Source organism: Gossypium hirsutum, chromosome A09 (genome assembly GCF_007990345.1).
Source record: "Gossypium hirsutum isolate 1008001.06 chromosome A09, Gossypium_hirsutum_v2.1, whole genome shotgun sequence".
Lineage (NCBI taxonomy): Eukaryota > Viridiplantae > Streptophyta > Magnoliopsida > Malvales > Malvaceae > Gossypium > Gossypium hirsutum.
The window spans coordinates 35894608-35910845 of NC_053432.1; the positions used below are offsets into that span (position 1 = coordinate 35894608).

Genomic DNA, 16238 nt, shown 5'->3' on the forward strand with positions numbered 1-16238 from the left:
GAAAAATAGCTTTGTAAAAAAGGACATTTGGAGTTAGACAATTTTTCGAATGTAAACATCTTTGTGAGATTTTTCTCTCTTCGGTTCTAGATTGAACTTATTGAACTAATCAAACTTCTTTCGAGTTTGTGGCGTTCACCTATCTTATCACTTCGATTTCCACCCCGAAGAGTGGCGACATCCTTATATTAAGAGTCGAACATTTGTCAAATTTAAGTGGGTTGAGTTCGAATATAACTCCGGTTCTTTAAAACATTCAAGTGTTTTAGGTTGCGGTTTCCACCATCCTTTGAACCTATTTCAAGACGATCTTTCCTTCAAGCAATTTTTTGAACTTTCCAAGTCTCGGGAAATCGCATTAGTATGTTTAATAATATTGAAAAATATAATATTTTATATTAATATTTCAAATATTTTTAAATATAAAAATAAAATTTACTATTAATATAATAATATTAATCTTGATTTAAGTTAATTTTTGTATAAAAATAAAATTACCTATAGAGGAGTTCTTTTCCGGAAAATGACTTACGTTTTTCAAAAGGGCAAGTCATTTTACAGGAAAAATGGTTTATTTTACGTTAACCTATAAGTTATTTTTCATTGATCAAGTTGTTTTCTGTTAAACAAACTTAAGGAAATGTAGAAAATATTTTTCGTAAAATATTTTTCATAAAATCTTTTACATGTAAACAAACGGATCCTAATATTTAAATTAATTAATTTATTCTAAATTTTAAATTTTTATTTTATGTTTTCAAATTATCATTAATGAAACCAACTCAAACAACTCATATTTAATAAGTTTCCACAAAACTTAAAATTCTTTTAATTATATAATCTTGAATCTTCCTTACTAAACTAAAAGCAAAGGAATAAAATCGTTACAATTAATCAAATTAATTTCTTGTTTTTCATTGGGGTAACGAATTTATGAAAAAATTATGAGTTTTGTTTGACATAGAAGATAAAATTAATTAATTTAATTAATTGTAAGGATTTTATTTTATTTTATTTTTTGCTTTTAGCTTAGTATGGAAAATTCAATATCATATAGTCGAAAGGAATTTGTGTTTCATTGACAATTATTAAAGATGAGTTATTTGAGTTTATTTTAATTTGAAAATATAAAATAAAATTTAAAATTTTAGAAGGTGATTAAATCAATTAATTTAATTAATTTTAATATAATAGTAACAAGTTAGCTGATACTATCAAGTGATAAAAAAATTTCAATAATTTATTTAATTAATTTTGATATTTTGAAATTTAAAATTTCAATATTAAAAAAAAGAAAAGAAGAAATTAGAACTTTTTGGCAATGGGATAAACAAGTAAAATTAGATAATTTTTTAATGCATTATTTTAGTTTTTACAGTTTTTTCACTTTCAATCTTTTTTTTTTACCCCGATCGATACTTAAAAAAATATTTATTTGGGTGACCACAATGAAAGTAATTTAAAAGTTATGTGACCAAAATAAAAGTGTAAATATTATATGATGTAAACAATTAAGCGTCTTAAAAATTACTTCACTAATTAATTTACCCTAAAATCAACCAATTTTTGCTTTATCATTCGAAACTTCTGTAGTTTCCTGGCTTGATTCTTCTTGTTGTACTCAATTGGAATTTTTTTCTTTGTAGTTTTATATATTTATATGAAAACCATCCTAATATTTGTTCCATATATTTTAACATTAGTATGAAATATGATTTGTTTGAATATATATGAGAAAAAAAAATAAAAAAAAAAGAAAGAAAGAAAGAAGAATACAACCATGTCAAACGCATCTAATACAATTTCAAATGAAAGCCAATATAAATTCATAAATGCGATCTTCCCTTCATTAATTGTTAACAAACCCAACAAGCATCTATTGAAATATAAGTTAAGTAATAAAAGATTTGGATCAATTTCGAAATCGATATTTGGAGCTCCCAATGAAACAACGTTTTCTTACAAATTATACACAAAAGAAAGAAACAAATGAATTAAACATTCAAAGGTTTTTTCTATCCTTTTTTCTTTTTTCTTCCCTTTTAACGTGCCCATTTCCGCCTTACTTCAGATTTTGCCATTCTAAAACCTTCCAAATCAGTATCCGTTTCTTTATCTCCATCTTCCTCAAGCATGTGTTCAATATTAGTCATCTCTTTCCTTCTTCTCCCAACACTACCCTTCAGCCACTCCACTACTTCCAAAATGCTAGGTCGATTCTCCGGGTTGCTGTCAGTGCATTTCAACGCTACCATGACTGCAGATTTAAGCTCAGCACGATCAAATTTCCCCTTCAACCTGGGATCTACAATACGGTCAAATGCACCCTTTTGAACATATGGGGTAATCCATTGCACTATGTCACGTTTCACTCCACCAGGGAGTTTCTCCAATGGTTTCTTCGCACTAATGATCTCTAAAAGTAAAATGCCGAAGCTATAAACATCACAACTCTCGGAAACTTTCCCCCACATTGCATATTCAGGTGCCAAATATCCGAGAGTGCCCTTCACCCTTGTTGTCATATGCGTAACGCCATCTGGTATAAGCTTTGCGAACCCAAAATCTGCAACTTTTGCTTGGAAGTTTGCATCTAAAAGAACATTGCTGGCCTTTATATCTCTGTGTATTATATGAGGATTGGCCTCATGATGCAAGTACCTTAAGGACACATTTAAAAATACCAGAATTAAATTTGGACGGTTTCAGAGTAATATTATTTGAGATAATATGGAAAATTTCATGTCAAACTACCTGCCAAGTCCATGTATTATTGGCTTAGGAGTAAATTAGCTCCTCTACTATAAAAATAGCAAAATTAGCTCCTCTACTATAAAAATAGCAATTTAGTCCTTATCTATTTAGTTTTGAAGTAAACAAATAAAATTTTAAACTACATTAAGGTTGAACTCATGTTTTAAACTGATGTAAAAGTAAATATGAGCAATGTAATCTTTGTGATGTTTTAAAACTTCTCAAGTTTAATTGTTTTTTCACATCAACATACTTTAACCTTTTTTTTTATATTATTAGGGTTTCTTTTTATCGGTTTTATTTCCGTAAAGACTAATCTTTTGGTTGATGATTTATTTACTAATTGAAGTATTTATTGCGAATGAAGAAAGTATACTTACCCAAGACCTTCGGCTGCACCGATAGCGATGCTCATTCTACGCGGCCAATCCAGCAAGCAATCGGCGGCAAGTTGGCCATGCAGATGAGTGATTAAACTATAGTTGGGCATGTAATCGTAGACTATTAACCTTTCTTCCCTACTGGCATAAAATCCTCTCAATCCTAACAGATTCTTATGCCTAACCCTCCCAAGAATCTCTACTTCCACAGCGAACTCCATCTCTGCCTTCGCACTCATCGCCTTGAGTCGTTTTACTGCAATCTGCAACACCATGTTCGCTACATACAATTAACACACAAGACTATATATGCATATACTTGAAGCTAAAGATTTTAAGGAAAAAAGTAAGATTAATTGCCTCGACGCCTTTACTTGTACGACCCCAATAGACGCTTCCAAATCCGCCCTCGCCAATCTTGTTATCGTTGTGGAAGTTGTTTGTTGCATGCAAAATCTCCTTCAGAGTGTATATTTCCCAAAGGTTATCCCTGCTCTTATTATTCTCCCTGTAAGCAAAACCAAACAATTACAAAAAACCAATACTAAATTAACCCTAGAAATGCTTTTTGTGGTCTAAACTCAAGAAAAGCCTACTTGTTCCCATCTTCTTTTTCTTGATAGATGCAACAGCATAAACGTCTCCAATTCATAGTTTCTATGTTAACACATAAGAAAAGAAAATATATTAAACAGGTTTGGTTCTTGAGATTACAAAGTAGCAAGCAATAAATTATGGATCGGAGATTTCTGAAGAAGATACTAGCTGCTTGCAGTGAGGACAAAAGGTAGCCTAGGAATGGCTTGTGAAAACAAGATGAAGAATACATTTCTATTACAAGTTAATTAAACAGCTAATTGAGTTTTTGTTGTTGTCCTGACTCGTTTATCGATTTTTCCCATCGGAAACATCACACTATTCTATCACTCATTAGACATTTTTATACATGATTTTTTTTATATTTTTGGGATAATTACCATGGATAAGTTTTTATTTTGATCATTTAATTAAAAAAAATATAATTTCATCACTGAATTATTGAAATTTTTTTATTTAAGTCATTGTACTATTTAAAAGTTTTTATTTAAGTTATAGGACAGTAAGTTTCTTTCTTTTTTAAAAATCCGTTAGTAAACTTCAAGCGACAATTTAACTATTGATATGGAGGATCAATACCTCATTAACAAGTAGAAGAACATACTTTAGATTCAAGTTTATCTGACAGTCACTTGAATTTTGATTCGCAGATTCATAACGTTTAAAGTTGTTTTATAAAAAAAATAATTCGTAAAAGAGAAAAGAAAAAAAACTTTTAATTGATACAGAGAGCACAAACAAACAAAATTATATAACATTCCTTTTAATAATCTAATAATTTAAATGAAAACTTTTAATTAAACAATCACGAAATATAACTTTTATTTTAATTAAATAATGAAAGGAACTTATAATTTAATAATTAATAAAATAATCTAACTGCTATAATTTAATAATTAATGAAATAATGTAACTTCTTTTCCTGTCTGATATAATACAGCTGGGTTATTTAATTGCTAATTAATATGATAATCATGGTGACATGTAGTTTTGTTTAGATGGAAAGTGGCTCATTCAAAGCTAATGTGACCCTAACATATCAGTTGTCAGTATTTCTGGAGCGTTGATTTAATTCATCATATATCACAATAGAATATGTTTAACCGTATGATCATCTTGAAGTACTTATGTTTGAATCAAAGACAATCAGAGGTAATAAATCCGTTCAAAAGTGGTATCACTGGACGCATAATGTTTTTAATCAATTAGTATTACTTAATGTATTTTGTCAATTGGACAATGGCCTATTCTTTCAGACCAAATCAGAATTATATATTTATAGGAATACAACAATTTACGGTAGATATTGACGAGTTTTAGGTTCGAAATATTGGCAGGAACTATTCGATCAATGGTTAAGAAGAAAACCTACTTTTCCATTAACAAAAATTAGTTTCTTTTTTCAGAAAATATATAATTTTAATAGTTTTAAAAATATTTTATACGGTAGATGTATATAATTTTAATCGTTTTAAAAATATTTTATACAGTAAATGTTGACAACTTTTGAATTAAGAAATTAGAAGTCATTTTCAATTAATCAACTAAAAGTAAGCGAGGTATCTCTTTGTTTATTTTTTTAAAAGAAAAATGTATTTTAAAATCATTTTAAAATATCAAATTTAATAGGTTAAATCACAGGTGATGTGTAAAAGATTTGAATTCTGAGAAATTCTTTTTTTCACTTTTATGAAAAATAAAAAAATAAATTTAAACAAAGCCTAAAAATATCTTTATTTTATATTATAAAAATAATTTTACTCACACGATACATAAGTTTAATTGTACGTATCAATTAAAATAATATTGAAATTATTTTATAATTTTATTTAAAATTTATGATTCATATTATAAATATTTTTAAATTATTTTTGTAATTTATTTATAGATTTTGTAATTCAATACTTTATTTGCACCAAATATATTATAATCTTTATAAAATTTTATATTTATAAAAATATATATTTTCGTAACAGTTTTTAGGTTTGCTAGACAAATTTTAAAAAATATAGGGCTGCTACCAATCTTCTTTGATTTGGTGTGATTGGCCACATAAGAACATACCCCTTAATATAATTTTAAAATGAAATTAAAATTTATAAAAAAGATCATTTTTGGTCTACAAAACAAAAACTGAGCTCAAGAGTACTATTACGCATGAGGATTAGCACCCTCACAACATCTGATAAGAAAAACGGTAGCATTTAATCATGTATTATCCTCAATTTTGAAATAATGAATTTATATCTAATATCTAAAAATAATTCTTTTTATAAACTAATTTTATTACGAGTGATGTGAAATTAATAGTGCTCAGTGATAGCTGGGAGGAAGGCAACCGGAGATAGCAAGAAAAACAAGTAACAAAGTAGAGAAACAACTTAACTAGAAACAGATAACAGCAAAAGAAGAAAGAAACTTGGTTTATGTATTGCATCAGAAAAAATTGCCATTCCAATATGTATAAAGCATGATTTTATAAGCTAAGCAAATAACTAAGCAAAGAGCTCAAGTAATTGACTTAACTGCTTAACAACTTCTTCAACAAACTAACTCATCCAAATTGTTTTCATACTATTCAACATTCCCCATGCTTTTTGGTTTCCTTACCCTCCATGATCAATAACTTATTTGCCTCTTGAATTGAAATGACGTTTAACTTGTTCCTTAGCTTAGTGAAAAGTGGTGCAAGTAACGTTTTTGTTAGAATATTAGCAATTTGAGCTACTACTGGCACATAATTCACCTGCAATTGATTACTCAGAACCTTTTCCTTCACAAAGTGATGGTCTATGTCTACATGTTTGGTCTTCGCATGTTGGATAGGATTGGCAGCCATGGCCACTGTACTAGTGTTGTCGCACCACACTTTGGGAATGTTGGTTAAGCTAATCCCAAAATCAATTACATTAATTGCATCCACATAACCTTTGAGGAATCATCATCTAGACTTCTATACTCAGCTTCTGCAATGGACCTTGAAACTGAACATTGTTTTTTTGAACTCCAAGACATAAGATTAGCCCCAAGGAATGTACAATAACCTGAAATAGACCTTTGATCATCTATATCACTTCCTTAGTCAGCATCAAAAAAGGCAATTAGAGTACCACAAGTTGAGGATGACATGACCAACCCATAATCACTAGTACCATGTAAATAATGAAGTATACGCTTAACAACAACCCAATGTTCAACACAAGGTGACTACATAAACTGAGCAACTTTAGTAACACTAAAAGAAATTTCAGGTATTGTGTGACACACATAAAGTAATTTTCCAACAATGCTTCGATAGAGCTTAAGATCATCAAATTTCTCCTCCATATATTCACAAAGCTTTTTTGATGCAACCATAGGTATGCGAGTTGGATTACAATTTGCCATGTTTTCCTTTTGTAAAAGTTCAAAAATATACCATTTTTGGCTCAACATAAATCCTTTTCCAACCTTTTGTACTTCAATACCAAGAAAGTATGCAAGTCAGCTAAGATCTTTCATGGAGAACTTAGCATTGAGGTTTTGCACAAGTCGGTCCACTTTTGCTGGAGAATTGCTCGTGAGCAAAATATCATCGACATATACAATAAGATATAATGTGATGCCTTTTTCTTGAAGAATAAACAACAAAGAGCCTTCCTTCGAGTTTGCAAAGCCCAATTGACCAAGGTTGTAATATCCTGATTTTGGGCCTAGTCGGAATAGTGGTTTCGTGACCACAAAATCCGATATAGAAATAATTATTTTATGATTATTTTAAGGTCTATGATATGATTGCATGATTGTGTGAAAATTTCGTGATGAAATTCTATGCCTAAAGTGCTTAAATTGAAAGTAGGGACTAAATCGAATAAGTTGCAAAACTTGCATTCTAGAAGTTTTTAGTATGAAATTGTTTTGGAATATTAATGAGGAGGTATTAAATAGAAATTTGACCAATTTTAAGTTCATGGACAAAATTAGGACATGGAAGGAATTTTTGGAAAGTTTAGTAGTAAGGGTATTTTGGTCATTTAGTTATTAAAATGAATTAAAAACAAAATTAAAAGCCAATTTTTGTCCATCTTCTTCATTAGGCCGAAATTTCAAGGGTTCTCCATAGCTAGGGTTTGTTTCAAGCTTCCAAGCTCCATAGTAAGTGATTCCAAGCCCCGTTTTTAATGATTTTTACGTTTTTGGAGTCCCGGTAGCTCAATTAAGCTTATGCTAGCAATAATTCAACCTAGGGTTCATATTTGGAAAAATACCCATAGGTGAAATTTGTGTATTTTGGTGTTTTATGATAGAATATGAGGTTTTAAATTATGTTAGACAACTTGTGCTACTCGGTTTTAAGTGAAAACGAGCAAAAGAGCTTAATCGGTAAAAATACCTAATAGTCATGAGTACATGTTAGAGTGAGAATTTGATGTTGCCATAGAAGGGAAAAATGATCAGCATGTTATAAAACATAAGAATAAGGAATAAAGTTTAATTCCCGAGCCTAGGGGCAAAAGTGTAAATATGCAAAAGTTTAGGGGGAAAATTGTAATTTTTCCAAAATATGATTTTGGGTCAATTTGAATAATGTGAGTCCTAATTAGACTATATTTTAAATGATAGAGCAAGGAAAACTGAAATTCGGGCTAAAATGGGGAAAATACCAAGTTGTGGACGAAATGGTAAAAGTAGCCATTTTCGCATACGAGGTAAGTTCATGTGTAAATGTAGTAACAAAATTGTTGTTTTAAGTAATTTAATGTTGTTTATATGATATGATGCTTATTATTATCATGAAACGTTATATTTTGTGGTTATTGTTGAATAATATGTAATTATGTGAATTACTTAATGAGTATGAATTGTCACCGAGTATCGGTTCCAATATTCCGTGGAAGACGGCAAAGATGTGAGATCAAGGAAAAAAGCCCGTTTGAACCTTAGGAATAGATTAGGATACAAGTGACATGTCACTAGGATGGTTGAGCATCCGAACTCGTTGAGTTGAGTCCGAGTTCACTTATGGATGCGAATGTCCGAACTCATTGAGTTGAGTCCGAGTTCGAGAGATCTAACTAGGCATCCGAGCTCGTTGATTTGAGTCCGAGTTCACTTATGGATGCGAATGCCCGAGCTCGTTGAGTTGAGTCCGAGTTCACTTATGGGCGGGTTACATGGTAGCTTGGCTACATATATGGCATTTATGTGCAAACTTTCCATGTATCCGAATTATATTCCGATGTGTTCAACGGGTAAAGTTCTACTGAAATGGAGGAATACTCAAGATGAAAGGGACGTATTGGTAAGTGTTGTGAAATGGATACTTTGAACAGGTATGTACTTAACCCTCGGGTTGAAAAATCGATATAACAACAATATGGTAAGATGATAAATGAAAATGTGATATGAATGTCTTGGTGATGATTATGCAAATGATGTTTTATGTTTGCTTATATGGTTATGTTACTTGCTATTCGTATGTGAACTTATTAAGCATTTATGCTTACTCCCTCCTTTTCATTCCTTGTAGTTTTGACAAGCCAGCTCGGAAATCGGGAACGGTCGGAGGCTCGCTCACACTATCCGTATACCATCTTGGCATAATGGCTTGTATATTTTGAGTATGGCATGTATAGCATTATAATCATTTTGTATATATGGTCTTATGATATGGTTATTGAGTGGTATGGAAATGCTTGGTAATGATTAGCCATTGGAATGGCTAATCATGATCATATTTGGTGTTATGTATGCTAAATTGCTAGCTAATCCATGGAAACCATGAAATAGGTAAAATTTACCATAAAATAGATTCAGACAGCACCAGTGACGTGAGTTTGAAAAATCACTAAAAATAGTAGAGATACAATTAGATGATGAATAACATATGGAATTGAAGAATTATGAGTCTATTTTCATATGGATGGAACAAAACAGGTATATGAGTTATATTTTATGAGATGTTTAAATTTTTGTGAAACAGGGCCAGAGCGATTTCTGGATCCCCTATTCTAACTTTGTAAATTCACCATAAACTTTACAAAGATAATTAGAAGTCATTCTTTATATGTACAGATTCCTTATTGAGTCTAGTTTTATTAGAGATAAACATCATAGTCATTGAAGCTCTGTAGAGGGAGATATCTGATTCGTAATACACAGAGGTCAGAGTAGTCGAACCCTGAAACAGGGGAGACTTTAACTAATAAACTATACTAATTGGCCCTACCAAAAATTCTAGAAAAACATTATTAGATAGATATATGAGTCTAGTTTCAGGAAAAATTTACAGAATTGGATTTCGAGTTTCGGAACTCGAGATATGATTTTTAAAGCGACTGTGATGCAGTTAGCCAGCTTGTTTGGAAATTTTAAAATGAATTGTATGAGCTGTTTAAGTAATGAATTAAGTCTATTAACACCTCGTGTTCGACTCCGGCAATGGTCTCGGGTATGGGGCGTTACATTTAGTGGTATCAGAGCAGGTTTTGTCGGTTCTCGAACTAACCAAGTATGTGTAAAAGTTTAGCTATACATGCCACTGATTTGTGATAGTGTGATGTCTTCCGACGCGTATGAGTACCGTCTTATTTAGACAGGGTACTCTCCAACCGAGCTGTGCCGACCATGTTCAATGTTATGTGAAGGTATTTGAGTAAAGTTATGATTATGATAAGTCTCGGTTCAGAAAAGTATGAATAAAAGTTTATGATACATATGTGATAATATGTGAGATGAAAGTTCATGTTGTGATAAATATTCATATTTGCTTAATGCTCATATGATGTAGTGTATGTGGCTTACTTGATAAGATGAACGGAATAAATAGAAAGTAGTAGAGGTATGAATAAAGGTCATAATATTATGATACGAGTGAAAATGTCCTTGTCTTGATTTGGACGTCGAATGTTGATAAATGTTAATGATATATAATTTTTATGAGATAAAGGATTATAATGAAATGAACTTATCTATGTTAAATTGTTGGACTGAATTATATGATTGTAATGATATGTACATGATGATGCACGAAATGAAAGTTGTGATTGTGATGCAAATATCTATGTTTGTTTGGCCTTATATAATGTCATGAGCATGAATTAATTTAATTAAATGAATGGATAAGTAAAGCTGTCTAGAAAACATAGAATGTATGCATAAGTATATTGTCTAAATGGGACAATAGGAAAATTGGTGTAAGCCAACATAAATGAATGACATGATTTTGATGATGTTATTATGATGATGGAAGTTGTGTCATATGTGTATGTATAAGAAAGTCGAGTTAGAGGTCCTACAACCCCTCCCCCTTACCGAAGTGGTACTTATAATGGAATTTCATGAGATTTGTATTGAATAAGTTTCCGGTTGAGAACCCAAAGAGTACAGTGATAGAATAATTATAAGTATGATTAGAGATTGAAATGAGCTGATAAGTAAAGTCAGAGCCAGTAAAGTATCGGATTGACGTAAAGATTATTGGAGTTATGCACTGTCCCAGTTAGAAAAGGAATTCTCCTTGGTAAACCAAATTACTCAGGTGCAAGGTCGAGAAAAGTGTAAATCGAAATTTATTCAGAATTGGCCTTCTTTAGTGAATGGTTTAATATGAAATTTGTGACGGCAAAACTAGTTGGGGAAATGATAATTGAAATGTGAACTATCTGAGTGTGACAGTTATGACTAGACAGATTTAGCAGTCTCTTTTGAGATGTTCTATGTGTTTACCCGTTCTCAGAAATATTTCTATGGCTATTGATCTTCTGAAGAAATTCTTGTTATATGGGAATGTCTTCTAATTCTGGTGTTGGATGAAAGCATTGGTAGTCTGACTGGTTTATAATTTATATTGCTCTATTTCATCGGGTATTCTATTTCATTTCGTCTTATAAGAATTGATGAGAGAATACGTATGATATTATGATTATGTTTCTTCTACTTGATGCTTCATCTGATATATATGTATGGGAAGATATATTGATCTTGTTATATTTGATTTCAGTGGGATTAAATGATGTTTTCTTCTGGACTTTCTTTCTTTGAAGAATTATCGGGGTATTCTATATTTTCTCTATGAGTTTGGTTTTCGATTCTCCGGCATAGTATCGTATCTTGGGTTTCTTTATTTTGGATTTCTTTATTCTGGATTTCTCTATCTTGGATTTCTTTATTCGGTTTCCTTGTTATCTTTGTTCCATAATTTGTCAATTATGACTCGTGTTCGAAGTGCGTTCTTCAGCTCGTGATAATCATGTCAAATATGACTATACTTCTAATTTGATCTTAGTAATGTGGTGATTTTAGTATTGGGATTTTTTTAATTTCTGTGTAAGGATTTGACATCAGTAAAGGCATAGGTGATAAAAGCGCGAGTTTCAGTCGGTATGGTAAATTATTTATTTGAAAGATTTCATGTGACAATTATGTCAGATTATTTTTTCCCAAGTCTGATAATAGAATTTCATTTTGTACGGATAAAAGAGTAAATAGTTTGAACGAGAAGTGTATATTTATTAGAAAAGAGTTGGATATTAGTTTAAGTCACTACGAATGATAAGGTTTCCATCTTGTGAAAGCTGAAAAGTTTATTACATGTTGACAGAGTTCGGATAGATGAGAATATTGGTAACTGAAGCGTCTGAACTAGACTAATCTACATTGAGTAAAGACTTCCTGACTTTCAGTAATGTACTGTTGTATGAATTGTGATGTGTTTCAAGACAGTGAGGTAATGTGATAGTTTAGAGCATCCGATGTTACATAAAATCGGAGTTGTTAAAGGGGTTAAAACCGAGCATTGGGATCTATCAAAATCATCCTTGTCAGTGTTGATATTGGGAAGGAAATGAGAAGGATTATTCTTGAGGCCATATCAGAATTATTTCAATGGTGGAAAGAGGAAAATATGATGTATCCTATTGTTAAATGTTTGGCGAGATCTATAAATCATATCTGTATTGAATGAATTCCTACTCATTAGGTTCATGGAATTTCAGGTCTCTTTGATTGTTGGATTTCTTGGAATTCCGGTCTCCATTAAATCAAGATGAGATCTGGGTTTTATGTCATGATATCATGGGAAACTGAGAAGGGTTGAAAGTTTAAGAACAGTTGAGAGTTGAGACTGTAAGCGTTTAGATCATATGAGAAATTGAAGAGATGTATTGGAGGTACAGTCTAAGTGCAAGTTCTTCGGCACCGAATATGAGATTAAAAGTGAAGACCACTTTTCTGGTAAGATTTTTGGGGACGAAAATCCCTGAAGGGGGGAGAGTTGTAATATCCTGATTTTGGGCCTAGTCGGAATAGTGGTTTCGTGACCATAAAATCCGAGATAGAAATAATTATTTTATGATTATTTTAAGGTCTATGATATGATTGCATGATTGTGTGAAAATTTCGTGATGAAATTCTATGCCTAAAATGCTTAAATTGAAAGTAGGGACTAAATCGAATAAGTTGCAAAACTTGCATTCTAGAAGTTTTTAGTATGAAATTGTTTTGGAATATTAATGAGGAGATCTTAAATAGCAATTTGACCAATTTTAAGTTCATGGACAAAATTAGGACATGGAAGGAATTTTTGGAAAGTTTAGTAGTAAGGGTATTTTGGTCATTTAGTTATTAAAATGAATTAAAAACAAAATTAAAAGCCAATTTTTGTCCATCTTCTTCATTAGGCCGAAATTTCAAGGGTTCTCCATAGCTAGGGTTTGTTTCAAGCTTACAAGCTCCATAGTAAGTGATTCCAAGCCCCGTTTTTAATGATTTTTACGTTTTTGAGTCCCGGTAGCTCAATTAAGCTTATGCTAGCAACAATTCAACCTAGGGTTCATATTTGGAAAAATACCCATAGGTGAAATTTGTGTATTTTGGTGTTTTAGGATAGAATATGAGGTTTTAAATTATGTTAGACAACTTGTGCTACTCGGTTTTAAGTGAAAACGAGCAAAAGGGCTTAATCGGTAAAAATACCTAATAGTCATAAGTACATGTTAGAGTGAGAATTTGATATTGCCATAGAAGGAAAAAATGATCAGCATGTTATAAAACATAAGAATAAGGAATAAAGTTTAATTCCCGAGCCTAGGGGCAAAAGTGTAAATATGCAAAAGTTTAAGGGAAAAATTGTAATTTTTCCAAAATATGATTTTGGGTCAATTTGAATAATGTGAGTCCTAATTAGACTATATTTTAAATGATAGAGCAAGGAAAACTGAAATTCGGGCTAAAATGGGGAAAATACCAAGTTGTGGACGAAATGGTAAAAGTAGCCATTTTCGCATACGAGGTAAGTTCATGTGTAAATGTAGTAGCATAATTGTTGTTTTAAGGAATTTAATGCTGTTTATATGATATGATGCTTATTATTATCATGAAACGTTATGTTTTGTGGTTATTGTTGAATAATATGTAATTATGTGAATTACTTGATGAGTATGAACTATCACCGAGTATCGGTTCCGATATTCCGTGGAAGACGGCAAAGATGTGAGATCGAGGAAAAAAGCCCGTTTGAACCTTAGGAATAGATTAGAATACAAGTGACATGTCACTAGGATGGTTGAGCATCCGAACTCGTTGAGTTGAGTCCGAGTTCACTTATGGATGCGAATGTTCGAACTCGTTGAGTTGAGTCCGAGTTCGAGAGATGTAACTAGGCATCCGAGCTCGTTGAGTTGAGTCCGAGTTCACTTATGGATGCGAACACCCGAGCTCGTTGAGTTGAGTCCGAGTTCACTTATGGGTGGGTTACATGGTAGCTTGGCTACATATGTGGCACTTATGTGCAAACTTTCCATGTATCCGAATTATATTCCGATGTGTTCAACGGGTAAAGTTCTACTGAAATGGAGGAATACTCAAGATGAAAGGGACGTATTGGTAAGTTTTGTGAAATGGATACTTTGAACAGGTATGTACTTAACCCTCGGGTTGAAAAATCGATATAACAACAATATGGTCAGATGATAAATGAAAATGTGATATGAATGTCTTGGTGATGATTATGCAAATGATGTTTTATGTTTGCTTATATGGTTATGTTACTTGCTATTTGCATGTGAATTTATTAAGCATTTATGCTTACTCCCTCCTTTTCATTCCTTGTAGTTTTGACAAGCCAGCTCGGAAATCGGGAACGGTCGGAGGCTCGCTCACACTATCCGTATACCATCTTGGCATAATGGCTTGTATATTTTGAGTATGGCATGTATAGCATTATAATCATTTTGTATATATGGTCTTATGATATGGTTATTGAGTGGTATGGAAATGCTTGGTAATGATTAGCCATTGGAATGGCTAATCATGATCATATTTGGTGTTATGTATGCTAAATTGCTAGCTAATCCATGGAAACCATGAAATAGGTAAAATTTACCATAAAATAGATTTAGACAGCACCAGTGACGTGAGTTTGAAAAATCACTAAAAATAGTATAGATACAATTAGATGATGAATAATATATGAAATTGAATAATTATGAGTCTATTTTCATATGGATGGAACAAAACAGGTATCTGAGTTATAGTTTATGAGTTGTTTAAATTTTTGTGAAATAGGGCCAGAGCGATTTCTGGATCCCCTGTTCTGACTTTGTAAATTCACCATAAATTTTACAAAGATAATTAGAAGTCATTCTTTATATGTACAGATTCCTTATTGAGTCTAGTTTTATTAGAGACAAACAGCATAGTCCTTGAAGCTCTGTAGAGGGAGATATCTGATTCGTAATACACAGAGGTCAGAGTAGTCGAACCCTGAAATAGGGGAGACTTTAACTAATAAAATGTACTAATTGGCCCTACCAAAAATTCTATAAAAAAATTAGTAGATAGATATATGAGTCTAGTTTCAGGAAAAATTTACGGAATTGGATTTCGAGTTTCGGAACTCGAGATATGATTTTTAAAGCGACTATGATGCAGTTAGCTAGCTTGTCTGGAAATTTTAAAATGAATTGTATGAGCTGTTTAAGTAATGAATTAAGTCTATTAACATCTCGTGTTCGACTCCGGCAATGATCTCGGATACGGGGCATTACAAAGGTAGTCTTTGAGCTTAGAGAACCAACCGCTAGATGCCTAACGCAACCCATACAATACCTTGTGACTACAGTAAAATAGGTTTTTAGCGGAGTTTTTAGCGGCGTTTGAACAAAAAAGGCACTATAAATGAGCATTAGCGGCTCTTTTCTTAAAACGCCGCTAAAAAGTGAGCATTAGCGGCGCTTTTTCAAAGACGCCGCTATAGGTGCACCTTTACCGGAGTTTTTTAAAAAAAACACCGCAAAGCTTATGCTCAACGCTGTCGTTTTAACTGAGCTTCAGTGGAGTTAGCGGCGCTTTTCAAAAAATGCCACAAAAAATTTTGCACAACGCCTTCGTTTTATATTGAGCTTTTATGGCACTTTTTTAAAAACGCTGCTAAAGATCGAGTATTAGTGGCGTTTTTAAAAAAACGCCGCTATAGGTACACCTTTAGTGGCGCTTTTTAAAAAATGCCACTAATACTTGATCTTTAGC

General features: G+C 31.9%; 1 protein-coding gene across 1 annotated transcript; it reads right to left on the reverse strand.

Moving 5' to 3' along the window:
* Positions 1 to 1852: 1852 nt before the first annotated feature.
* LOC107935719 (PTI1-like tyrosine-protein kinase At3g15890) lies at positions 1853 to 3409 on the reverse strand. The gene is made up of 2 exons (XM_016868336.2): positions 3135 to 3409; positions 1853 to 2661 (listed from the first exon to the last, which is right to left on the reverse strand). The coding sequence occupies exons 1-2, from the start codon at positions 3407 to 3409 to the stop codon at positions 2043 to 2045; spliced, it is 894 nt and encodes a 297-aa protein (XP_016723825.2). The 3' UTR covers positions 1853 to 2042.
* Positions 3410 to 16238: the final 12829 nt, after the last annotated feature.

What these genes read in the sequence shown, in the direction of transcription:
- LOC107935719 (XM_016868336.2), bottom strand. Translation starts at nt 3,409, where the DNA reads ATGGTGTTGCAGATTGCAGTAAAACGACTCAAGGCGATGAGTGCGAAG. An exon ending in GGTGCAGCCGAAGGTCTTGG is followed by an intron (nt 2,662 to 3,134) that starts GTAAGTATACTT and finishes TGTGTCCTTAAG; the next exon opens with GTACTTGCATCATGAGGCCA.